Raw genomic sequence first — 26,736 nt, 5'->3', positions numbered from 1 at the left:
TAAAAGAAGCAGAACTCCTCTTCTCCTCTGTAGCATTACCTTTCAAACAATTTTCCTATATCATGATTATAGAAGTGCTTTGAAGAACTGTTTTGCATACTGTTAAGGACAGTAAAATAGTTTGTAATTGGAATTTTTAATATGTAATCCATCATAAAATCTTCCCCATAAAATGACAATAATTAACATGTATGTAACTCCACCAGAGATTCTCTAGCAATCAAATCACAACAGGACTTCTCTTACAGCTTTAGCATTGGTAGCTCTAACCTTTCCTCCTCCCCCATCTATGGCTGTGCTTCACAGCTCTTACCATGCCAGTAAAGCTCAGCTGTGATCCACCTGAATTCCAAAAGATGCATTTCAATGCTAAATTAGCAAACCTACACCACAAATTCGTCCAACTGAGTCTGCAGTAGACTCACTTATAATAATAAAAAAAAGTTCAGCAGAATTACAACATAAAAATTTAATAAATTGAGACTACCACTCCTATTTGCTTTGTTATTAAGTTCCTATCCCATGAAGGAGAAGATACGTGCGGATCTACGTGCACAGACAAGAATTTGGATTGTAGACACAGTTCTATACCCTACTTAACAGCAACTTGATTAGTATAGTTACTAGTTCTAGAAGCACTGGTATTTCAAAAAATCACATGCTAATGTGGAAGTAAGCCTCAAAGGGAAAAAAAATCCCCAAAGGCAAGAAAAGTACTCTGACCCCTTATTCATGACAGGAAGAGGAATGTTATTAGTTTAACTGTATTAGCACAGTATTTAAACACCTCAGGCATAATCACAATCCCTTTTCTACTAGGTTCTTCACTGGTAGAACACAAAACACAGTAGTAGTGCCAAACAGCTGTTCTGTCTCAGGGGGGCAGAAGTGGGATTAAATGCAGGTTTTACAGACAACTCAGGAAATTACCTTTCCCAACTCATAGGCTTCTCAGCTGTAAAGGAACCTCTGGAAGAGAAAAAATTATTACATTTACTGTTAAGTCAATTTTACTTACTGAAAGAAACCTGTAGGTCAATAATTCTATGTACTGAACAGAACCATAAAAAAAGAAATTTTTAAAAAAAGAATTTAAAAAACAATGTGAAGACAGTGATTAAAAACTCAATTAGACTGGTTAAAGAAACTTCCTCTTTTGATTACCAATCATTAGTACAGTTACTTTCACAAAAATAAATATAGCTGAAGAATTAAACACTATTTACTCAATTTATAACCAAAGTAACAAACCTGACAGTGAAGTTTTCCTATGGGTGATGGGGTTGTGGTGGCATGCATGTCTCTCTCTGATTTTTAAACTGGATCTGCTACTCAAGTCTCAAAAGAAAACTTTAAAAATTCCAGCACAAGTCTCCTTATGTAGAAGCAGACACTAGATTTGGCACCCACCTTTGAGAACAGGATGTTGATTACACCATTTGGCTTCCCTATGAGCTACTCAACCAGTCTGAAACTGTCACATAGTTCAATTGGGCCACTACTACTCAAAAGTTAACAAAATGTCTAACAAGTTATACCACATTTGTAAGGAATTACATTAAAAGCTTACTGTAGTCCATGTTGCACGTTATGTTTTCTTTTTCTTTTCACATCTGATAACTTCTGCTTTTTTCTTGCCGTGTCCTGTACAGAAGAGCTAGAGCTGTCAGAATCTGTTTGACATTCAGCATCCTCAAGGTCTGAGCAAACACCTTTACTGGTTCTGCGATGAATCTTTTTGGGTACCTTCCTTGAAGACCTGGGTGACAGTTGTTTCTTTTCAGAATTCTTCACACTGTCTATGAGATGCTGCAGTGCTTTTACAGGAGTTTTGTTATTTGCACCACCAAATGACTCCAATGTGTGCGATACATTTTTAGGCTTTTCAGACTTACCCAATTTCTGAATCATGGAAGTCTGTAATTTCTGATGCAGGGGCGAGTTAAACACTTCGTTCAATTTTACAGGCTCTCTTACAACCTCTTCTTTACCAGGTTCACTGTCAGAACTCTCATCTCTTTGTAACTGAGGATTTTTACCTCTACTTTTCTTGCCAGAGTTTTTAACCTTCTTCCTCGGACTTTGTGCCAGTGTCTTAGCTACTCCAACTTTTGGAAGTTTCTGCTTAGCAGTTTGTTTCTTGTGAACTAAATGCCGAGAAGCTTTTGAAGCCAACTGCCGACACTCAGAAGACTTGAGATTCTTTTTTGGAGACACAACCTGCTCTTGCTGATGCTCATCTGAGGACACAGGCCAATCCTCACTTGGCATCACCCTTGTTTTACATTGTTCAACATCAGATGCTTCTGTTTCCAGTCCAGACTTTGGTGATGACATCAGTTCTTCAGCTTCTGGTTTCCAGGATGTCTCCTTTCTCCCCTTTGGAGAACCTTGCCTACGTGTATCCTTTTTAGTCTTTCCTATCAAAACACAAAACACTTGGACATTAGTATCTTTTCCCTTTAAACCTAAAGATACATATTGGCATCTAAATGCATAAAAATAAACCAAAGAATTAAAAAAAAAATCACAAAACCAAATTTTCCCCTGATAGTTAAAAGAAGGCTTTCTCTGAACTATAGTGTATGAAAAATTCAAAGCAGAATTTTTGGTGTAGTTCCAGTATTTCCTAGTAGGGGAAAAAAAAGGGCAGAAATGTTACATTCAATCTGCTTTCCAGTTTTCAGTGCTTCCTGCTACAAAACCATTCTCAAATAATTTCTAAAAACCGATCAAAACAGTTTCTAAATTTCTAAAAACAGTTCAAAGCATATATCTTAGCCTCCTTTCTACAAAGAGAAGAACAAAAGCTTGTGGGTAACCACCTGCTTTGTCTGCTCATAAGAAAAGGCGACACAGCTAACTTAATTTTTTTGGTGGGGGCAGAAGTGAAGACACTCTGTCTCACTGCCTTATATACAAACCTGTGCAACTGAAACATCAATTAGGAATCCACTAATGTCTCTCATCTACTTTATCCTCATTTCCCAATAAACCACCACAAAAAAAATCAGCAATATGACATGGAAGAAGTCTGAAGACCTGTTAAATAACTTACCCATATGAGTATTGTTTTTCCTTTGAGATACGAAGACCTTTCCTTCACTGTCAGAGACTGGATCTGATTCTGACGCTGTGCTGGAGTCAGGTACTCTGACATCCTTTTCCTCTTTATTAAGTGCTTCAACCTGCCCTTTTCTGTTCTTGCCCTTCTTACTCCCTGTCTTCTCCTTCTCAGAGGGCTGAGATTTAGAAACAGGAGTTGCAGAGCCATCTTTTTTTGATTTTTTGTTCTTACAGGGTATTGAAAACCACGAATTAAAAGATACACCATCTGATTCATCAATTAAAAATTCACATTCCTTTTCTATTTCTATATCTAGATCTTTCACCGGAGGAGGTGATGGCGGTGATATTGAGGCTGAATACCTAAAGAAAGGAGAGACAAAGTATTCACATCATTGGGAGAAAAAAATTGACTTTCCATCTTGCAAATGTAGTGGTGAGTCTAGAACCCCCTAAACATGCTACAGGACATTCTGCAGAAGAATTATTATAAAGTTCATCATTAATTGCCCTTTAGCTTCCAAAAAGAGCACAAGGCCTGTTTCTCCTTGCTTTGGCTTATATTCACACCTCATTATTTCTCAGATGCTGGACAGTCAACCTCCTAGCTAAACCGTCAGATCCATATTAGCTCTGAGAAAGACTGCTTGATAACTAGTAACTTCAGAATCACAGGTTTTCCTGAATCCTCCTATCAAAACAACCCAGGCTCAATCTCAAACACTATTCAACAGCTACATACTGTTTTACTGGCAGACAAAAGCAACATCAGTGTTAAGTCCTAACAGCCCAAAACTTTGAAACAACTAATCAAACCCCTTTCTCAAGTGGCATTTTTCTGTCATGTTGGACTATCCCAAAATGTCCTCCCAGACCATGTTTACAGATAAAATCATGTTGCTCCAGTACTCAGGACTGGGTTATTTTACTAGCAAATTATGTTCCATATTAAGCCTCAAAACACACCTTTTCACAAGCGCTCCTGTTGCTACAGCTGCTAAGACAGCCGAAGAGAAAGACTTCTTTTTCTGTACAGAAGACTTAGCAATATGTTCTGTTTCTTGCACGAGAACAGCCGGCTCATCTCTCCCAGTCTGAGGTCCTTCCAAATTTTCAACTTCCACATGGCTCTTCACTGCAGCAGGAGTATTTTGGTCATCAAAATGTAATCTATGCATGAGAAACAGCATTCAAATATAATGCTATAGATCCTGAGTGCACATTAAAGTATCGTGTGATGGACAGATGCTCTCATTTTCTCCTGCTGACAGAGTCTCACTTCTTATGAATGAGCTTGCATTCCGTAACTTGCAGGAACACAGGTTAGCGGTACTACTTCCCAGCATAGTAGCAAGTGTCCAAACCAATGAGGCAACATGGGGTCAGCTTGTGACTCTTGATCAAAGTGAGGGCTACCCAGCAAGACAAATTCTTAATTTCAGGAGAATGTGCTTCAGAAATTGTCAGGTTTCTTAGACCGTAGGTGCATTCTCTTCCCAATCTCACACCATCAATGGGTGCCAATGGGATCAGTGTCAGTCCCTCTCTACTATCTACCCCAGAGATTCAGTCCTCCAGGAAAGCAGAAGTGTGGCTGAGACCACTGGCCACTATCGCAGCTGGGCTTCACATTTTCCAGAGAGGAGATAATGATTACAACTGCAGTTGTTCTACTTTGTATAAAACATTTGTTTATTCAGAGCAAGAGGAACAATGACTGCTCATCTCTGCTTTAACAAATTTTTTGTTAACTTTTAAGGTCAACACTGCCAATAAGATTCACTGAAAAAGTCTAGACTGTCTGAGAAACTGATAATTTGGGGCACTGTCCTGCGAAAAAAAGGAGACAGGCTTCCTGCACTTGGGTACTGCACTTTTGGGAATTAATCCTTATCACCGAAATATTTAATAAAAAACAATTCTGCCCTTTCTAAACCCAGATATGGAAATTTTCTAAAAATTATTTTTTGAGTTCACAATCCAAACTCATAAATGACTGAAACCACCGTGTTAATTTACCCTGGGCGGGGGGAGAAGGGGGACATGACACCACCACCACATTCAGCTCTACTTACATATGTTCAGAATTCTTCACTTCCTCCACAAGAATAGGTGAACCAGCAGACCCATGATCATCCTCAGGGTCCGAAGACACAGCAGGGCTTTCGCATAGTATTTCAACATCTCTTAATGTATTATTTGTTCCTCTTTTAGATGCAGGAGACTCTGGTTTTTTAGAATCAGCTATGTAATCATGTATTGCAGGCTTCAGGGGTGATTCGTGTGACCATCCTACCATATATATAGAAAAGGTTTAATTCTTCTACGCAAAACCTTACAAAATCCCAAGAAATACTTACCCAAAAAACTTAATAATAGTGCTACCAACCTCTGCTGCTGACTCTTTTTAGTGGTGATGCAGGTAAGGACTCTGCAGAGTTGCAGGCTCCTTCCACAGAGTTAGTTAACCCTGCCTTTAGCTGTCATAGACAATAAGAATAATGAGACAAAGTAAAATATTTGCTAAAGCAACAGTATTTTGGCAGGAATATACATTTCTACAGAACACGACATAACTTCCCTTAATTCTTACTCATTTGAAGCACAGTTCCATTTTAACTAAGTATTTCCATTTTCTATCACCTGAGACTTTCTAAAGCTAACTGTAAATTTCAAACAACAGGTAAAACAGTATATAAAGTAAAAATCAATTTACAGCTTTGAGCAGACATCCTGCTAGTCCACAGGCAAGCTATTTACTCTTTTCATTAGAATGAATGAATTTAAACGATTTAATTCACCTTTATTAAGTCAGGCTGAGGTTTTGCAAGAATTACTTTGAGATAATACTATAGTCTAAAATCAGACTAAAGTAAAGAAACACCATTGTAAAGGATGCCTGTTCTCAACACTGCCATCAACAGAATATCCTGTTTTTACAAAAAAGTACTAGAATTAAAATATTAAAACTAAATACACAGACTAGATTATTGGCATCATTCTTCCAGCAGCACATTAACATGTCCTTCAACTTGTTTCCACTCTTCAACTAAGTTACGGATATACAAAATTATTGTACAGATAACTGTTTATCAGGAGATGATAAGCTGCTTTTATTCAACAACCAGCTTTCAATTTTACTCTCCACCAGATAGCTAAGAGCTGGGTCCATCTACCTGGCAAAGTCACTGAAACCAACCCCAACAGAGTCCAAGACAGCCATACCCACCACCAGTCACAAGACAGCATGCTTCAGTCTGAGACCATGAGAAATTTAACTATCTTGGACAAAAAGCTGAAAAAGCTTTCATTAGCAAAAACCCAAGAAAATATGCCTTTAAATAAATCTAGTTATAGATTATTTACTATTACAGCACATCAAACTAAGAAAAAAGCATTGCCCACAGCTGTTACAGAAATTTAAATGATAGCCCATATACTAATACAAGCGATATAGGTAGCTTATTCATTCAACCCTCATACAAAATTAAGTCCTACAGAACTAGATTGATACCCAAACGAAACTGTGCCCAATGCTACGTTGTGACACTGCCATAACTAACTTACCCTTTGGCTCTGTACTGAAGTCCTCTTCTCGTTTCTGACAACAGGAGTTGAGCAACAGGTTGAACTTGGAGAGTTTATTGTAAGATCAGTGCCACAACCTATAAAGAAAAAACTGTAAACAAGGGATTCTTGAATTGTCCAGGATTCATTTATTATAACAAGTTGCTAAGGCTCATTAAGGTCACGTAAATCCAACAATTAAAGACTACCTTTATCAGACAGCTAAGACAGGTTTAAGCACCTGCAAAGGAGGTGCTTTTAAAGACTGTAAGAAAGACACTATTTTTATCCATTTTATCTCTATCTCTTAATTTCTATTTCCTTACCACTAAACATAATACAAGGAAAAAATGAATTTTTTTCTTTAACCAGCAAATTATGCAAAAAAATAAAAGCTTACTTTCAAAACAATCCTGTATGAGTTTCAGAATGTTTTGACCTGGCTGTACATCAATCTTATTTCTAGAAAGAAGAGGAGAAAAAAAATATTTTCCGTCAAAACTATTAAATGTTCCTATCCCAGCAACTTAAAAAGTAGTAAAGTTCTTACTAATTAATATTTCAGATTATTATTTCCACTAGTCCCATCATTAATACGTTTTACCTACAATTTCCATGCATAGATATCTGCAAAGAAGCTTGTCTAAATAAGGATCTCAGGAGAAAAAGCCCCACTGTCACAGAATATGATGAGAACAAAGAAACCTCTCTACATAAAAGAAAACATACAACTACTGCAACAGCCCTCAGGTAGAAGAGCTTTGGGATAGAGATTCTCACTTGAAATAAATAAATTTTTTTAAAAATCAATTCTCAAGTAACATTGCCTGCACAGTGATACAGTCTCAGCAGACCCAGAAATGAAACGTGTAGGCTGCACATCTATCCCTTCACACAAGGACTCACCCTCTGCTTTTCTTTCTACCAATTATCCACAGTTACTCTGTGCTTTTACAGAAGTTTCAGCAGCCTGAATTGGCTTGCGGTATCAAATCCGTAAGCAAGCGAACAGCTCAGCTACTTGGATTACCATTTCAAACCTCCCCAGGACAAATGAAAATGGGAGAAGTGATCCACTAGCCACACCATGCTGATCAAAACCGAAATAATAAGAGAAAAGCCATGGAGTATTTCTCCCATAATGACTATTATATGCCTTTAAAAACAGGTAATTTGGTAGATTTGGTAATCTCATGAACTACTCGTCTAAAAACTGATTTGAATAACAAAAGCTCACTGACATGCCTTTGAAGAAATCTACAGCACTGCAAACACTCAAACTCACCTCTAACGCTTATCAGTGAGGGCCAAATAAGCTACAACTCTACATGGGCTTCATGTCTCTAACTCTTGAAAAGCAGAATATTTGCACAGACTACTGCTTTGGTGCTCAGACAGCCTAGTTAAGGGGTAGCTTAGGTACAGCTACACTACAGTCTGCTGCCTCAGCAGAGGAATACAAAAGAAATCCTTGGTGCTTTGTCCCCCAGCAGTTTGTTCCTCCAACCACTAAGAAATACAAGAAGCTTGGGAAATATCATCTGATCAGTTCAATAAGATACACCCAATTGTTCTGACATTAGGCGCTCTGACAAAAATCAACACTTTTTCCAAACAACTGTATACAAGAATAAAATTTTAAACATAAATTACCTTACTCCATGGCAGAATCTTGCTCTGTAGTCTTTTTTAAAATGATTCTGTGAATAAATAAGAATCCATTTTTACTAAGCATGATAATACCAGACAGAAAAATAAATAAGCGACCAACCCTGTTTCTTGTATAAGCAAATCTCCAGGTTTCTCGATCCATCTGAAACTAGCGGGAGTTACTGCAGACTTGCTCTTCTTAGAATGCCGCAGTACCTACAGCCCCTGTAACAACTGCCAGAAATGCAGCTTTCCTCAAGAACCATCAAGCGTCTGTTGAATTTAAAGTCAGAGAGATGCCGAGAGGACTCATATGACAGAAATCATAGAGAATCTAAGGATTTGGTTAACATTTCTGTGACGACTACAAAAATAATCTTTTAAGTAAGGAAAAGGAACAAACCACAAAGCAAGCTAGGACACAACCTTACAACGCATCTGCTGCTCCATGAGAACTGCTCACATGGGGATTCTTACCCTGTGTTTGTCACAGGCAAGACCATGGTGACAGGCAGTGAAAGCACGTCAGCTGTTCCATGGTAAAAGGTAAAACTAAAGTCTCAATTAACACCCAGTATGTCTTCATATACTTGAACCCCGAGTATAATCAAAGTCACTCAAACAGCAGACATGACTCCAGTCATCTACTACTACAACTAGCGTAGCAATAATTCAAACTACACTATGGTAGTATGTACGTAGTATGGTGTCACTGGGCAGGCATCACCTCCCATACTTGGCTTGCTGAAGGCTATGTTTTTGGTAAACAGTTGGGCCCTGAGTTTGCCTAGTTCCTTTTACAGACTTTAATCTTTCTAATTGGGCTCTCCTGGGTTGGGTTAACAGGGGGAAAAATCTTGTACGGGTTTGTAGTATTAGTTGTGATCTGTTAATGATGTGAGGATGTAAGCTTGCGCTGAAGAGGGGGAGGGGCCACTTAGTTACTCATTTTAGCATTATCAATACCAATATCCTATTGGTATAGGTTGGCCTGTTGAAGGTGAGGGAGTCGTATTGATTTTAGATTTTCTAGGTGTAGAGCTTTGGCGCACTCTTTGTTGGTGGCTGCTTAAGGGCCTACAGTTTAGATAATTCATGGGCAATCAGTTACCCTCCATAGCAGACTGTTCTCTTTTTTAAAGCAGCTGTACCTCCTTTAAATTGCTCTTGACCTACTACATGGGGGTTCGGTTAAATTGTCCGTGGAGAGGGGTCAAGAGGGAACTTCGATTCGTTTCACAGGCAACCAGCTATCACCCAGCTCGACTGGCTTTTCACCTCTACTGGCAGGTCATCCCACACTTTTGCCACAGAGACAGGTTTGCTCAGATAGCTGCCGGTAAGTAGCTCGCTTGGGTTTCGGGATGGCAAGCTTAAGTTCGCTTCACTTGGTTGTTCTGTAGTAGTGTATACTACAGTACACTATCAGCTTTACTTTCTTCACCAACAAATGAAATAAAGCCTGCTGAGCTGGGAGCCGACAAAGACTGTAGAGGATAAAAACAGAAAGGAAGGGCAAGTCACGAAAAATTAAAGAGCTAAGCAGAGTGCAGTTTTTTACCCATGTGACATTAAAATGTCTCAAAAAAAATCTGTTTAGCTAAAAAAACAATTATGACCTTTTCTTCGTTTGTGTAAAGTGGAATAGAGTGTATGTGCAGCGTGGAGATTATCTAGTCCTAATACAACAGAATTCAGCACATTTTTCCTAAGTTTGCCATACTGCTATTACTTTGCCCTTCTTTGTCATTCCTCTTTGGATATTACTTCCAGTAAAAATAACCAAAACCACACTGCAAATTTTCAACATCAGCTTAAAATGCCAGGAAGAAACTCTCTGTCACACAGGAACACAAGCGACCAATAGCCATTGCTTCGGCGGCGGCGCAGAACCACACGCCAGAGCAAATCAGTCTCCCGGCCTTAAGCTTCTCCTTGGGGTGGAGCGCAGTGTAATCAACTAGCGAGCAAGTAACCTTCCATATGCGAAAATGAAAAATCCCTGCAACAGATCTAAAAGAGCTTTTGACAGTTTATTTATTGTTACGTTTGTACCCCGCTACGCCGGACGAGCTTCCGAAGCTTGAGCTCCCCGCGTACCTCTGACAGGGGGCGGCGGGAGGAAGCCGAGCACGCCTCCCGCACGCCCGGCCAAGCGCCACCGGTTCTTCCCTTACACGCCAACCCGCGAGAGGACGATCTCCAGGGCGGGGGGACGGGCGCAGCTGCCGGAGGCCCATGGGAGGGGGGGCTCCCCACAAACCGGCCCCCGCAGCGGCAGCGCTTGTGCCGGCGCCCGGAGCCCGGAGCCCAGCGGGAGGGCGAAGCACAGCGCTGACATGGGCACCGCGCCCCTCGGAAGCGGGTGAAGCTGCCTCACCGCCCACCATCGGCGCGGAAGGACGGTCCCGCCCGCGCCGCGCCCTGAGGAGAGGCCGCGCTCCGGATGATGCGGCGGGGAACGCCCGCTGCCCCCAGCACCCCCCGCCCCGCCCCCGCCGGTTCCCCCGCGCCCGCGCTCTCACCAAGGCCTCCGCCATCCCGGGCCGCCGCCAGGAGAACGCAAAGAGACAGACAGACAGACAGACAGACGCAGGCAGGCAGGCAGCCCGCCCGCGGAACCCGCCCCTTCCCCCGTCCCACCGCTTTCAAACCCCGCGCGCCTGCCTTCCCTCTGCGCGCGCGCCCCGGCGACAGCCAGCGTGCCGGCCACGCCCCCTCCCCCCCGCCCCATTGGCTGACGGCCGCTGGGCGCCGAGGAGGGCGGTTGGTCGGCGCGCGCGCCCCCCCGAGGGCCGTTGCCGCGCCTGCGCAGGAGGAGGCGGCTGCCCTTCCGCTCACCAGCGGCCCTGCTTCCTTGAGGGGAGCCGGCAGCAGCGAGCGGCGTCTTCACCCACGGGAAAGGCCGGCCGAAAGCTTCGGGTTTCTAAATGCTAGAAAACATCTACTGTCACCGCAGGGGGGCGCAAACTTTTCTTTAAAACACTAGCGAAGGACTCAACAATGTGCAGGAACACCTGCTTGAGAACGTAACGGCACGATATCCACAATATCTTACAGTATCTGCAAAAGACAGCCCAAAACTATAATTTGAAATTAAGCTTTTTATCGCACACTGGCAAGCAGTGGACTAAGTGCTGGCTTACCATCACCAGCCTTGCCAAGCACAGGTGCAGGTACTCACATTCATCAGCTTTTGTGCAACATTCAACTGCAAAGTCGAATTCTGCCGTTTAAACACAATTGAACATGTACAAAAAATCTGCGATTTTGCAAAAATCTGAGAAAAAGTACCTGTTCCCAGTCATGTTTACAGATGATATGTCAGGCCCCTCTTCTGCTAGAGTTGGTTGGCCACTGCCTGATCTACCACAGATCACCTTACCAGCTAATTACGTACTCATCTGACACCTACACACAGCTGAGAAACAGAAAAGGTCATGGAGATATTCAACAAAAAACATGCCTTTTTTTTAATATAATATTTGCTTTGCATTTAGTAGCAACCAGCATCAAAACACCAAGTCTCTTCATCCCCGTTCTTTCTAACCTCTCAGGGGAAGGCCAGAAACTAATTTAAACCTCAGGATTCTGTGGTGGAAATTTCACCCCTCATTCCATCAGGACCAACCACTTTGTTCCTGAACTACCATTTCCCTTCACAATCTCTTTAAAGGCTTTGGTATATTAGCTCTTTCACAACGAAGGTCGTCTTCCTACATGCACGTTGCAAAGTTAATACCAGGCTCCCCCATGGCAGTAGCCCACGAGAAGTCCAGTGCTGTAAGCCATAAAAGCAGGCTTTTATGCCATGAGCTCCAGGTGACACCCATCATAGTAATGACGCACTTTTGTACCAGTGTGCTCATTATTTGAATGTCTCCCCTTGAGCAAACCTGAGGAGACCACTCTAAAGGAAAGATACTTTTAATCCATTCAGTCTGGTTCCCCCCATGACCACACACCAAGCAAAGAGTGGGAGGTGTGCGCTGACCTAAAACCAACTACGGAGACTTCCTCTTCAAGATGCTGCTTTTTCCCCCCTCACTGGGGTGAGTTCTCTGGCTGCGGCTGATACGGAGCAGACTGAGAACAACAGGAGTGGAGGGGGCTGGGGGGAAGAGCACAGCAACAGGGGATATCCATATATCCTGCTGATATCCAAAGGATGCTGCAAGGCATTAGGGAACAGCCCAAGGAAACTCCTCAACCAGCCCCCCGGCGAATCTTCCAGGAGAGACAGAGGATCACTGGTCTGCCTTTGTACTTCCAAGGTTACCTGTCTGTCCGGCACTCAAGATGCCAGGTAAGGTGCACTATCCCGGGAAGTGGATGTGCTGAAATATTTCTTCAAAAATGGATTGCCGTGAGCTACACATCTGTCGGGAAAGGTTTCTCAGCACTGGCTGAGACAAATGGTTGCTCTGAAATAATGATATCTAGTTATTTCTGTTCATAATACTTGGGGAGGGGGAGTAAAATAAATTATGCAAGGTAACCATCCATATCTCCAAGATCCCATTATAATCTACTATTACCTACTGAAATGTGGATAGATTTCATAGCTACCACCATGGCAAAAAGCTAGTGCAATATTTTTAATACCAAGAGCAAAGTTTGTGTCAGAGCAATATAACCATGTCATCCTCTGTTTACTGGAGAACAGTATCCATCCTGAAGTCTTCAGTGACACGCAACCTGAAGTATATGTGAGATTCTCTACGTGTTTGTTTTTTTTCTTGTTAGTAAGGGCTGATGATTTAACACGTGGACTAACTGCGAAAACAGGACTGACTTTTTGACCCAAGATAACTATTTAAAACACAAATCTGTAAACACCTACATGCTTGTAACATTACAACAGCATGTATGTTCAGAGTATGTCCCTAATCAAGTTGATTGCCCTTTTTAATTCCTTGATAATGACAATCCTGGTACTTTGGGTTACAAAGTCATTTTTACGCTACCTACACTCACATCTGCAATTGTAGAAGCACAGACAGAATAGAGAAAGAGTGAGTCCCGCAGTACTAAAGGTAGATATAATCAAAAGACCAATGTAGCATGGTGGTTCACAAACACAGGAACAACCAGGTACCAGAGCAAACAAGAACTCCAAGAAACAAGAAGTAGACTAATAATCTTACTATCAATTCTTCTGCAACACCAGAAATTATTCAACACATTGCTTTGTTGTATCTAGCAGAATACCTGCAAGTTTAATAAAGCTCCCTGTTGCATTCCTTTATGTATATCCTTCTATGTAAAACCTTTTTTTCCCCCGAAAAATCCCTCCTTCTGATATGCAGTAACTACTATACCATAATAATAAAAACTAACACAGTAGAGCAATAATATGCAGCCAGTCTGAAGAGACTTATGTGGGACTGACAAGATGTATTATCACTTGAAAGTGATAAGTGTATTATCACTTTTGAGACCTGTCACCGAACAGAAAAACATAGTCATGGCTGTGAAACAACCACAAGTTGTCCTGGGCAACTACTATTACTACATTTCCATAGAGCAGAAAGCCCAGTTCATAAGGTGCAGTTCAAAAATTTCTTGACATCCAGCCCCATACCGCAAGCAAGCATTCACAGCCTTCAGCCAGGGACAGGTGGTTTAACGAGGACATTTACCTTAACACAACACTGCAGTGCTCAGGGGTTGGGGTCCAGAGGCTGAGTGCTACAGAAATTTTACACTAGTAATTTGACAGAAACCACCAGAAAGACTAGTTAGGAGCTAGCAGGGTAAAGAGCAAGGATCACCTGCAGGATACTCTAGGGGATGTTGCTCACCCTACTTTGTATGACCTATCAGGCTTCACAAGTTATTTCTTTTCTCAATTTTTGTGACTGTGTTTTAAATCCCCATTCTCAGAAGTAAAAACACCCAAACAACAAAGAACCCAAAACCTAAATAAAAAGCACAAAATGGGTAAGTAAACTGAAAACTAGAACAGAGCTTCTGTTTTACAGAAGTCACCCTCCCAGTTCAGTGTCCCGTAACAGCTATAGTTCATAGGGTTCACTCATATAGTTCATAGGGCATCAGGGGCACATGAAAACAGAAAAACCTTTCCCATCACTCTGGCATGACTGCGTTGTGGGAGAGTTGGAAGAGTCAGACACTCGTATTTACCATGACGTGTTGATTTATGAACATTACTATACATAGTTTAAGGACAAAGCATGTAAAACACCACTTCAAAAGCAAGAAGTCCAGTTAATAGGTCAGACCACCGTCAAGCTCCATGACCTTCTCCTATAGCCAGTAAACTGGGAAGATCAAAATTCAGTGCAAATAGGCACTTCAAGAGAATGGTGTTCATAAGATTGGAGTCTCTACACATGTTCCTCACACTATTTTCCACTTGTATGCCTTTTAGAAAAGCAAGATTTTAAAATGGCATTTATAATATATTTTCCTTCCATTGCATACCCCCTTTAAATTGTTTGACAAATTGTTGACAAACTTTTAAAATATTTGAATTACAGTTTTCTAGTTCCATGCTGGATTAAGATACTAGAAAACAAAGCCTAGAGCCTATGAACTTTTTTACCTGTAAAGAATTATTTCCTTTTTTTTTTTTTGCATAAACTGCCTGCAAAATACATACTTACTCTTTAATGATCTTTAAAATACTGAAAACTAACATGGGATGACACAGGTTTTTCTTGGCAGTTCTTTCACTTTAAGCATTTTGTGGGAACTAAAAAGGTCATCTTCACAAACTGACACTTCCTCCTTTCCAACAGGAATTTAGAGTGTACTGGACAGAACTCAGAGGAACTATGCTCTTCTTTTATCATGATAAGAAAGTTCCAACAGTGAGTAATGCGCTATCTTTGTAACTACCCATCTGATTAAGCACATCAGTTATTTTCATGAAGCAATCCTTATGTACTCCAGACACCTCTCAGCACCCTCTCCTCTCATATCTTAAAAAAAAAAAAAAAAGCTGACATCAACAAAAGCCAGAGTGAAACAAGCTATAGCATATTAATTTGCCTCATCAAAACAAAAAAGGAATATTTTTTTGGCACCTGAGCTACAAACATATCCACATTGCTCCCTAATTTTAGCGAGTGCTTTTTCCTTGGCTGTGCCCAACAGTAAATTTATTGCGGTGCGCAACATGACTTTCCTTTATGCAGCTGAGGAAAAAGTGCTTGTTATTATTACAGTGCCCTCTGGCTGAGGGTTTAGTTGGAGTCACAAAGCAAATACTCACAGAGCTGTCGTCGATTACGTGGTTTACTTGTGATTATGAAGATTAGGATGGGAAAAATCCAGAAGATACATTGTTGGTGAGAAGAGCTTCTGTTAGCAGAAGCAAAGGACTGAGCTTTGGCACATCTGTTAATTAAACTTAACCCAAGTTCTAGCAAACAAAAAGTTTAAATCTATTTTCTTCTAAACAAATTCCTTTGGAGAGCAGCTAGATTTTTGGTGAAAATTACAACTTGTGGTATTTCTCTTTTCCCCCTCCTTAGTACTCACAGAAATTAGATATATCAGCTTTGACCTCAGCAACCAATGTTCATCCAGATGAAAATGGCTCTGCACGGTTCATCCTGCTGCTGTCAAATGGGGAACTAGAACTGAAGGTAAAAAGAGGAAAGCTGTGATCTGTAAGCCAGATGGTACTTTACTCCATCTCCCACAGATACTCAGAGCTCCATTTTGGTGTGGGAGTAGAGCTACCTTCTTGACATCTAAGCATACAGCCGGCAGTCAGAGAAGGAGGCAGGGCAAAAGAACCTAACACAATGGAAACTGCCCTTGAGGCATTAGAAATTTTTCTCAGGAGTACCTGGGAATATGGAACAAGCAAAACTTGAACAAGAAAATATACAAGAGAAACCACGAAGTACTGCACTGACAGACCCGTGTCACCTGTAAACCCAAGAAGGGGTTAAAATATCTGACTGCCCCACCATTCGGAAGCCATACAGACTGTCATGCTCAGGGACTATCTGGAAGGCTTTATACTTGAGACTAACCTATTTCCTTAGCTGGGCCTTCTCCTTGGCTCCACCTAACTTTCTCCTTCTACTCCAACAGAGCATATGATTTTTCTTTTTTACCTTCCCACCTCTGTCCTCTCCCTCTAATTCAACATGGAATTCAACTGGGGAAGTGCAAGGTGTGATGTACCTTGGCAGCAAGCTCGTTTCTAGGCGTGGTACTTCTAAAAGGGTGAGAGCTACCTGAGGCTTCCACATGGCATTGGAACAGGCTGCCCAGAGAGCTGGTGGAGTCACCATCCCTGGAAGTATTTGAAAGACATGTAGACATGGCACTTCAGGGCGTGGTTTAGGAGACATGGTACTGTTGGGTTAATGGTTGGACTTGACGATCCTAGAGGTCTTTTCCAACCTTAACGAGTCTGTGATTCTATGAAATATTATACTTTTTTTTTTTGGCTGTAGTGGTTCTTACACCATAACTTTCTGTTCTCTCAGGCTAGTGACTGTGAACAAGGAAAAGAATGGAAGGGTTTTATTCTCACGGTAATAAAGGTATGGACGAGATTTATATTCACTTCATGTCAAAAGTGCCTATAAGGGGGTTTTGTCTTCACACATGCCAGAAGTTGGCTTCCATAGGCACAAAGCCACACTTCTAAGGCGTTTGCACACACTAAAATATTGAGGGTTCTTGTTGGTTTGGGTTCGGTGGGGTTTTTTTGTTTTTGGTTTGGTTCCCCCGCCCCGAGGAGAGCAAAATTCAGGTTGATTTAACCCCAGCTCATCTGCAAGACACACTCGGCATGGCAGCTAGTCAGACACAGTTCCCAATCCACTGTTTGCTCTCCAGGAAGGAAAAGACTTCCAGCACAAGTCCATACCCTGCAGCTGTGAAAAAGGGAGCCTGCTCTGAAAGAGACAACTCCCATGTCTTTAATGTCTTTATCATGGGATAAAGACGTAACCAAACAAACAGCCAAACCACACACCTGAGAGAACCCCTCACCCCTGTGTTTATTCTACTATTCTTCTTAGCTAAACGAACTTTGAAAATAGCAAGACCCTCTTTGATAACAACTGGTGGAAAAATAAATGAAGTTTGTTCACAAATGACTTCACATTGGCCCAGCTGAATCACTTAAAAAGCTGAGGATGGCTGAAATAGGTTACATTACATTTACGCAGCCTTTTGCAGTATAGCAACTGCAAAATATCGTTGTGGATTCTTACATTAGTCCCACTTCCATCAATGCACATTTTTTCTAAATCAGGACACAGATATCCTTATTTCACTATTCTAACAAAACCACATGTGCAGCATTTTATTCAAAGCAGAGGCACATCCAAACCTTCCAGACTATCACAGCTGCTTAAGGTCAAGCAGGTAAGAAAAATTTCTGCACAGCAGCTGCGCTCAGAGTTTAGCTGTGGTGTGCACACAGAAACTCATGGTGTTTGTCCACTCTTTCATTTTCTTTTCAATGACACTGTTCACTTTCAGCTGTCAGTTCCACCAGATGAGTCATTATTACCTGACCAACTTAGAAGAATGCATGAAGTGCTAGAGAAGGAAAAGAAAAGAAGGATTATGCTTAACGACTGTTCCAGTGCATCCTTGGACAGAAAAAACCCTCCCAGCAGTACATTGACTACTATGCCAGTGTAAGCTCTGACTGAACTAGGTGAACGACAGCCTGACTAAAGAGCCTTCCCTTCTTCTTTCAAAGTATGATTTCCATGCAGAGGTTCAAAATTGTACATGGGTTGTGTAATATTCAATGAGCAAAATCTACCTCAAGGCCTTTATAGAGATTTCCTAAGGGAAAGACTGCTCCTGCAGCTTTCCTACAATGCTTTTTGCTTTGAAAAGGCCGAGTGCAGCATGTTGCTATGCTTAAAAACCTTTTCAGAAAGCCACACGTTGGGCTGCTGTATCTGCCCTTCTAAGAAAATGCTGATTACCATTAAGAACTTCAAGGTAAGTCTGGGTTACTCTTCTCACATTCTTTCCAACGGTCCAGAAAGCATCATACCTGTACAAAAGCTACACTTTCTCTCTGAGAATGCCAAAGCACTGCTGTCCTGAATTATGCTCCTACAGTAGATTTAACCAGCACAAGTCCTTCCGATGTCCTGCCTCTTGGCAGCCATGGCTAACTACCCTGAGTAAGCCTAGCATTACAAAGAGGCATTAGCCTGGTAGACCGCATCTCTTCACACAGCTCAGAATGACATGGTCCTGCCAGCGTAACTCGCATTCATGCTGTTTCTCTCCTCCCTTCCGTGCAGGTGCTTCTATGCAGTATCTCGTCAAGGAGCAATAGAGATGTTAGAAAAGAACCCTTCATGTGGGAATTTGATCCTGCGTCCCGGCAGGGACAACAAGAACTACGCAGTCACTATCCGACATGAGCTGGAGTAGGTTGATTCCACAATATATTAACCCGTTCTTAACTAGTACGCACTGTATTAAAAGCTGAATTCTTAATACCCAGAGCTGACATATGAAACACATGCCTTGCCTTTAGGCTATTTTGAGAGAGGCAAATGAGGCTGCAGGGGTGGGCCTCAGACCATTTTTTGGTTCTTTTCTCCTACAAAACCAGTTGAATTAAACAAAGCAGCAACAGCAATCAGCCAGCAAAAGCCTGTTTCCTTGGGTAAATGGGCTTTCCTGTTTGCTGTGAAACCCCACGCAGTTTAAGAAATCACACAGAATGAAAATGGAACAAACCCTACCCCTTTGTAAAATGAACAATGAAAAATGAAAGAGAAGTATTTTCAAAAAGTAACTTAGTCTAAAAACACACCACACTTCAACTGAATTACCATGTTTCCGCTTTTGCAGAGCTTCAGAACAAGAGGTATCTGAGACATTAGCAATAACGTTTGCAATTCTCAGTGTTTCTGAACCAAAACAGGAGAAACAAAGACTGCCACACACCTTCAGTAAGCTCTGGGGATATTACAAAGCACACCCATTGCTAATGGAGTTTGTAATGACAACAATACACCAAAAAGTACTTATTTTTGGACAGCATATCAACTTTCACTTTCTTTCAGTGCCCCGTGCGTAAAGCACTACAAAGTGATGTCCAAAGGAACAAGTTACATTATCGAATTGGAAAGACAGGTAAGTGAGCAATCCCCTTGTTGAAGATTCTTAAGCAGGTCTAAGAAACATCACTTTGCAGAAAATCAGAAAAGCTCTAGTAAATTCCTAACCATAATTTGTGAGTCAAAGTGAGTACACAGAGTTCACCTCCCTTGTTGGTCCAACTAACCTCATCTCAAGGAACAAGTTATCTTTTAAGAACAAGTAGGGGAAAAAAAAAAACCCACACCAGCGTCTTGGCTATAACAAAACTAAAATCAAACCACTCACAAAATACCCAAAATTGCTTAATTTTTCTTCCTGACTTAGGCTTCAGTACTAAGTCTGAAAACTGAGCTCTCATTGCAGCTAGAAGAAATTCAAAATACACTCCATCTAACTTTGAGAAACAAAATTAACTTTGTTGAAGTGTGAGCAAGGCTCTATGGATCCTGTTGTTTGGTTTAAAACAGTTTTCTTCACTTTCTTAAGACATGTTTAACTCATGACCTGAGAAACATCCTATTGGTTTGAAAAAGCATCTGCAGTTACACCATCTGCTGAAAGAGCAGTCACTGAAGAGTCCAACAGCACAGCCCGCGATCACCCTTTTGGTTTGGTTACACATTTGGTGGAAGAGGAGTTACACACTCAAGGGTCAAAATGTTACTGTAGATTGCAGAGGGTTGTCCTAGATCCCACTGCATCCAAAGGCTGGATGTAAGTCCAGTATCAGTTATTTGAGAAACATTGCTAGGGATCCCGCCTGCCAGTATGTTTTTGAAAATGTATTCTCAATACACTTAGCATGTTTTACTTGGTGGCTTTTTTTTTGTTTGGGCAGGGTGATTTTTGTTGGTTTGCTTTGTTTTGGGGTTTTTTAGTGCCTTTTTTGTTTGTTTGTTTTGGTGAAACAGGTGACACTTCCAAGCCTTCAGGGTGTTATCAATTACTTTGTGACCCAAACCCGAGGGAAGCTGAAACCATTTGTCATACAGACGCACACTGCAGAGGACCCAGTGTCCTGAAAGCAAGCTGGCTACTGAAGGCACACGCAGTAACGGTCCTGCTAAAAGAGGCACGAGAAGCAGCACAGGAGCTAAATAAACAGAAAATAAACAGAAGGCATTCCCCAAGCTACTCTTTCTCAATTGCTAGAACAGCTCTGTTAGCCCTAAACCAAGAATGTGATGCAGCTTCTCCCAGAGGAACTTCTCAGATTTGGGGAGAACAAATAGCCCCAATTCCTGTAGACGATCAGATGTGGAAAAAGAAGAAAAGACAAGAGTGGGAAGGAGAACATATGGCCCCTGCAAAACTCACTGGAAAAATATTGTATTGATGTTAGGCAGACAGTGTTTGTGGGCTCAGTTCTGTCACTGGCTCACAGTGCAATAAACTCTTTGTGTTGAAAACCCAGTTTCTTGTCTACTCACTTGTAACAGGATCAGTGCCATGTATGACATCCCACAGGGACAGCAGGGATGCCTCACCCCTGCTGAGGCTTCGAGCACTGCCAGAGGTGCAATACAGACCAAAAAGCATAAAATACAAGTCTGGGTAGCTTAAACTGGGGGTTGCTCGTTCTCTGCAAGGTCATGCACCCCTTACAGGACCTGGAACACCCCGAGTAAGGCGGCTGGGGCATTTCCCATGTTACGCAACTGACGGAGGGTATAAATTCAAGCAAACTGAGAAATCTCCTGCCCAGCTGAAGATTCCCACCCCTTCTACATGCCAGCAGGGGTGTTCGTCAGACCCAGCCGTCAGCTACTTCAGGAAACTAACCAAAATAAGTCAGTGTTCCTGCTGGTTAAGCTCTCTGAACTACCTTCCCCATGAGCTGAGAGAAGCCCATACCAAACAGCTGTGGAACCCCACCAAGCCTCAGGCACAGCATCCATCTTGGAATCCAGGGATCCAGCCTTCAAAACAAGCAACTTAAGTAACTGGCAGTAAGATCTAAGTTCAGTATTTTTAGCCTCTAAGTCCTGCTAGGCAGCTGGCCTGAATAAAGTGCTTACAGGATGGGTACACACTGCTGAGCTACACTCCGTCACAGTTCGTGCAGATGACTAGCTCCAGAGCCTGGCTTTTTTCTTTAAAAGAACCACAATGAAAGAAACCACACCTCTTCTCTGACAGCAGTGGGGGAGCATTCACACAGCTCAGCTGAAGACAGCTATGACCTAGGTACTGATGCAGCTAGCACCTGCGCTACACACACAGGGAGTGCTCTAGGTAGAGTTGCTCTTATTTCCAGAACAAGATTGATAGTTTTTTTTCTTTGATATCATCTGGGAATCACAGATTAATTATTTGTTTCATGGATTATGGAAATCAGTCAAGGCTTGGGAAGGTTATTTTAAAATAATGTCCACGCGTTTCTAAGTAATAGATTACGTATGACCATATGAAGGAGCACCCACTGTATTTATAGAAGTACAACGTAACATGAGATGTTAGCACTTTCTTTTCATGAGAATACTTAATGAGAATACTTTGAGAATACATGAGAATACTTTGTGAAGGTGGTGCTGCTCAGTATGCATCAGGTTAGAGTTGCAGCTTCTCCTCAGTATGAAAATGAAACTTGTGTGTTGCTCTGAGAAGCAGGAACTTAGTACTTCTTCACTGTATCTCACTTTTGCCATGCAAAATGATTCGCTTACTAGCAAGACAGTTCTGCTGGTGTTATCAATGCTGTAACGCATAACACCTTTAAACTTGAGCCTCAATAAGCTTTCTGCAGCATGGATAAACACCCAAGCTAGCGAGTTCATTAACCACACAAAAGATGCCAAAAGACACATTTACTAAAATAAACTTTCAAAAGCTATCTGGTCAAAACTTGTCCTCCTTTGGACAAAGGTTGAGATTGCTGCCCTGTGCTACAGCAGAGTATGCTTTCTGTAATTGCAAAACAGGAGATAATTAACAGAGGTGGACAAACCTTTCAAGCTAATAAGCCAGTTGCATTCAGCTGAAATTCAGTTGAGTTCTTCAAACAAACTGGCCTACAGCCACACTGTTTCAAAGACACAAGAAAAAATTAAGAACGTGAACTTATGTAAAGACTTTACTTCTGTTTGATACAAGTCAGGCAGATATACAAACTCTCTGCCTAGCTCAAACCTGCATTATTTAGGATGTGATATGCTGTGATGAGGTGACAGGGTTTCTGCATTCACAGAGGCCCCACTGGAGTCAGAACTGTTCTCTCAATGTAGTCATTATATTTGAATAGCACTTTTTAAAAATATACATTCATATATTCACCATATGGTGAAAAAAAGCTGAAAATATGTACTTTTTACTTCTTGTATAGGTAAATAAAGCCCTAAATCCATCAGATCTGCAAAAACAGTCTTGTTAATAGCAGCACGATCTTCTCCTCACAGAATCCTCAGAACTCCCAGCATTAAAGAAAGAAACATGGAGGTTAACCACAGAAAACAGTTGAGCCGGGTGCTAAATGCCTCATGGTTGGCATGCACAAACATTCCTGCAACTCTTAAGATTACAAGAAACTAAGGGAAAGCTAGTGTAAATATGAGCAAACTTTGCAAGAAAGTGAGAAAGATCTTTAATACTGATATAAAACTCCATCTCTGCAAGTTACCTCTCTTTCACAGAATAACATTTTGAAGGAAAGCTATTCGAAATGTTCTAGTGGAAATATCATTCTTGATTGTGGCAGGGAGATGGCTAGCTCTAGCTGCTCCACAGGAGTAGAGTGTCAGCCAGTCCTTGACACACACAAGCTTTCATTACAATGAGAAGGAAAAAAGGAAAAAAGCAGTTCTCAGATTCCAGGTAGTGCTACGAGCCTCTGCACTGCTAGCACAGGTAGTGACAATGCTGGAGATCTGGAAGAGCAGCACCCTGAAATTCAGTTGCCCTGTTTGATTGAGTCCTTTTAGTGTGATCATACTGAGCACCTGCTGGAACTTTTGATAAAAAAAAGCAGCAACAGATTGAGAAATGGGCTGTATCAAACAAATCCACACTGAATCAGCTCACTCCACTCTGCATAACCTTCAATATAAATATATTCACTCTCCATATCAGCAATTCAGAAGATTTTAAAACATGAAAAACAATTTTAATGAGCCACTTGACATGCACAGTTCTTCCATATAAAGTCCTCTTTAGGTTACTACTTGTAAGACTTTTTTTTTTTCCTAGGTTAACTTATATCCAGAAAATTTTAAAGGTCTGCTAATAAATATCTAGAGCCATTGTGCCATTTCAGGTTTTCCATCAGCAGCTGTTTACCAGAGCAGAACCCACCCACAGAACAGACACCCATCCAACAGATACACACAATAAGAGCAGCAGAGATACAGCCACGTCTGTAAATTCTGGCCCTGATCCCTGCCAACCTTGACCTGGACTTTCTGGCACAGGTCTCACAAAGCTGTGTGCGTCATCATTAATAAAAGCCATTCCATTAATTATATCTGAAGATGTACTTTAAACCCCGAGGACTGTCAGATGGCATTCTAGCAAAGTACTGAAACTTTACTGTTTTTATATGCTACTTACTTCAAAAGCATAGTCATGATGTTAACACCACACTAACGTACCAGAGCATACTTACTCAAAGTTTTGTTTCCCAGTCTCCAGCTGTGAGAGGTTACAGCACTTTCGACTTGACCTAAACCTTTAAGTGGTCCTTAGCACTAATTAGTGTTTTCAGTTAAGAGTTCAGATTCTAATACTGCCACAGCAAACCACATTTTAGTTGCTACTTAGAACTGGAAACTTGCTGTCTGCTTGTGCCTTCTCTGCACTCTAAATGCAGTCATCTTTTCTCCTGTTTGAAAAAGTTTCTCTAAAAGATGATCTTTAAAAAAAAAAGTTAGGTAGTTTAAAAAGCAGTATTATTAATCTAGATAATTATAAACTAGACTGACTGTAAAACTATATACACCTTCCAGAAGATATCCCACACATAAGACTAAATCCCAAATATTGGAATAATTGTATTGATTCCAGCTATTCAGTTCCATACACTTGGTGTCCACGTTCCCAGCCTAATAGCTGTTATTCCTGCCTGTAAGTAAGTGAGAAGGGAAAAAAATAGAGGTAAAATTCCTGACCAATAATATCCATTAAATGTGAAGATACCCCTAAAGCTTAATAAATTATGATCAAGGATAAATGGCTGAGTAGCCAATAGCTTCTGGAACAGCTGCCAAAGATAATGTGTAATCACAATCTCTAAAGCTTAAACACATTAGAAGGTTTTCCAGTTCATAGGTTTTCATTCTAACCTCACTTCACTCTATCATCATTGGGAGAAAAAAAAAAGAACTACCAGCTCAACTATCCACTGTTTAAATGACAGAGAAAATAAAGTGGTGTCACAGATGTTTCTGTAACGCACCTCTGCCTCACCACAGCAGCAAAGCTAGTCCCTAATTATTTCTGATTAAGCAGATTCTTTATACTTGGATATCCCTCATAACTGACTGATGATGATAAAAACCTCAGTGTTCAGTGCAACTCAGACTTGCGCTATGGCCAGGCGTACAGCATGCGCATTCACTCTAAGGGAATGATACCAAGAGGAGCAGCTGAGGAAACAGTGTTTGCTATAACAAACATCCAGAGCCATTTGCCTTTTCCTCCTTTTGAAGTCATGATTTCCTACAGTGTTTTTAATTTGGTGAGGGCAGAAAGGCTCAACCACACCAAACATTTTCTCTTTCTTGAAGAAAAAGCTTTATTGTTGAAAGTGTTAACTCAGCTCTCCGATAGGTTTCGACTTTCCCCATATTGCAGTATTCCCCAAAGAACAATTCCAGCTCTCTTGACTCGAGGGGAGCTGTGACAACATACACCTACTCAAGACCTGCCTCCCTACGTTTCCGTGTTGAGACTGACATCAGATAGCTGCTCTGACACACAGCATCACTAACTGTTCAGAAAGGCGCACCAACGACGCAGTAAAGCAGTTCATCTGCTTTTAAGTGGGAGTTTAAACCTTTTGGATGGATTGAATCTCACATGTAGATGCAAGAATGAAATTCTTGTTTGAGAATTAAGTTACATATGAAATGCATTTGAGATGTTCTTAGAATACCCGGAGTATCATAAAATGGCAGTTTCCCCATTTTTTGCACTCTTCTCTAAGCAGCGCCGGATTTGCACATGGGGACCACTTGTTAGGTTCACCGTTCTTCTTGCTTTCTTCAGCTCCCCACAAACTAATACAAATCTTGTCTTTAAGGTAAGGACTGTACTGAACATTCCACCTCATGACATGACCAATCCTCCTTTGAGCAAACAGGTTTGAAGAAAACGGGAGCAGAAGAAACATAAATCCAGTTGGTCTTCAGTGCAAAGCCACTGATTTTCACCATTTGTTTTAATTAAGGCTTCACAAAAAAGAAACACATAGTACCATCTTTAACAGCTGAAAATTCGCACACTCCTTTCAGAACAAATGGTCCAAGAGTGACTTTTGTGTCTCTACCATCAATTGTCTTCCTGAACAAAGTAGTATCTCACTGGTGGCCCTGGCAAGTCTTCCTCTCCATCAGTCTCTGGAGCAAACGATACTGTCAAATCCACATACTTCTTATCAGCTGATGGTTTCACGAGCTTTTGCATCCTACAAGGAAACAAAGAACATTTTGTTAACATACCAGAAGGAGGATAGGCAGTGAGAATTCAGGGCCAGGCTAGGATGAATTTCACTGCCAGCAATGAAGCCCAGCATACTAGAAACCAGATTAAAATGGAGAATTAGCTGCCTTTTTAATTTTGACACAAAAGCTGTTACTCCACCTAAGGTATTTCATTTTCTTGATAGACCCAGCCTTTTAATGAACTATTACATTGTTCACTAACAAATGCTCAGCACAAAACAGAAGAGAAAATGGCGAGTTTCAGATGGGACTCCTCACTGACGTAGTTTCTCTTTGGTGTCCTACTAAGGCACACGGCAAAGTGAGCTTTCTGTGCAAGCTTTTGGCAAGTGAGGCGGAGTAAGTTCTCGGTCTACCAATAATGGCTGGTTTTAATGCGTTATTAGGGAGAACTGCTCCAGTGCAGACAGTAGATACACAGTTCTTTTGGAAAATAATTCTATTGGAGTTAAGACTTGTTAAGTCCTTGAATTTCAAAGGCAAACACCAACGATGGGGAAAACCAGCCAGGATCTGGGACTTCTTCCTTCGTGACCACAACGTGAGTTTAAACCAGGTAAGCATGCCAAAGGCAACTTCCTCCCTTTGCTCTCTGCAGTCTCAAAAGTTACAGCTATCTCTTGGAAGTAGCACAATTAAATACTGAAGTAGAAGGTCAATCAACCTCACTTTCATTACATATCTTTAGATGTCTCAGAATTATTTTCTTGCCGACTCGGAG

The 26,736-nt window shown here is 41.3% G+C and overlaps 3 protein-coding genes across 5 annotated transcripts in view; 1 reads left to right on the top strand and 2 right to left on the bottom strand.

Moving 5' to 3' along the window:
- The window catches only part of CENPC (centromere protein C), a 29,023-nt gene extending 18,082 nt beyond the window's left edge, over positions 1-10,941 (bottom strand). The window contains exons 1-10 of the mRNA XM_064450169.1: positions 10,809-10,941; positions 8,287-8,333; positions 7,034-7,095; positions 6,634-6,731; positions 5,456-5,546; positions 5,142-5,358; positions 4,033-4,236; positions 3,059-3,429; positions 1,571-2,420; positions 931-969 (exon numbers count right to left, since the gene is read on the bottom strand). Coding sequence (XP_064306239.1) covers positions 931-969; positions 1,571-2,420; positions 3,059-3,429; positions 4,033-4,236; positions 5,142-5,358; positions 5,456-5,546; positions 6,634-6,731; positions 7,034-7,095; positions 8,287-8,333; positions 10,809-10,823 — 1,994 coding nt within the window. The 5' untranslated portion in view covers positions 10,824-10,941. The remainder of the gene's footprint in view (positions 1-930; positions 970-1,570; positions 2,421-3,058; positions 3,430-4,032; positions 4,237-5,141; positions 5,359-5,455; positions 5,547-6,633; positions 6,732-7,033; positions 7,096-8,286; positions 8,334-10,808) is intronic.
- A 1,444-nt stretch (positions 10,942-12,385) lies between these two features.
- On the top strand, positions 12,386-20,771 carry STAP1 (signal transducing adaptor family member 1). The gene is made up of 8 exons (XM_009515235.2): positions 12,386-12,589; positions 15,048-15,119; positions 15,786-15,899; positions 16,758-16,814; positions 17,764-17,924; positions 18,552-18,680; positions 19,326-19,395; positions 20,274-20,771. The coding sequence occupies exons 1-8, from the start codon at positions 12,452-12,454 to the stop codon at positions 20,382-20,384; spliced, it is 852 nt and encodes a 283-aa protein (XP_009513530.1). The 5' UTR covers positions 12,386-12,451; the 3' UTR covers positions 20,385-20,771.
- Positions 20,772-23,435: 2,664 nt separating this feature from the next.
- UBA6 (ubiquitin like modifier activating enzyme 6) overlaps positions 23,436-26,736 on the bottom strand; it is a 34,229-nt gene continuing 30,928 nt past the window's right edge. For all 3 annotated transcript variants that reach the window (XM_064450168.1, XM_064450167.1, XM_064450166.1), the window contains exon 34: positions 23,436-25,978. In XM_064450168.1, the coding sequence (XP_064306238.1) occupies positions 25,843-25,978 (136 nt within the window). In that variant the 3' untranslated portion in view covers positions 23,436-25,842. The remainder of the gene's footprint in view (positions 25,979-26,736) is intronic.

This window comes from Phalacrocorax carbo, chromosome 4 (genome assembly GCF_963921805.1).
Source record: "Phalacrocorax carbo chromosome 4, bPhaCar2.1, whole genome shotgun sequence".
Classification (NCBI taxonomy): Eukaryota; Metazoa; Chordata; class Aves; order Suliformes; family Phalacrocoracidae; genus Phalacrocorax; species Phalacrocorax carbo.
The sequence above is the reverse complement of the archived record's forward strand: the minus strand, read 5'-3'. Positions and strand labels throughout refer to the sequence as shown.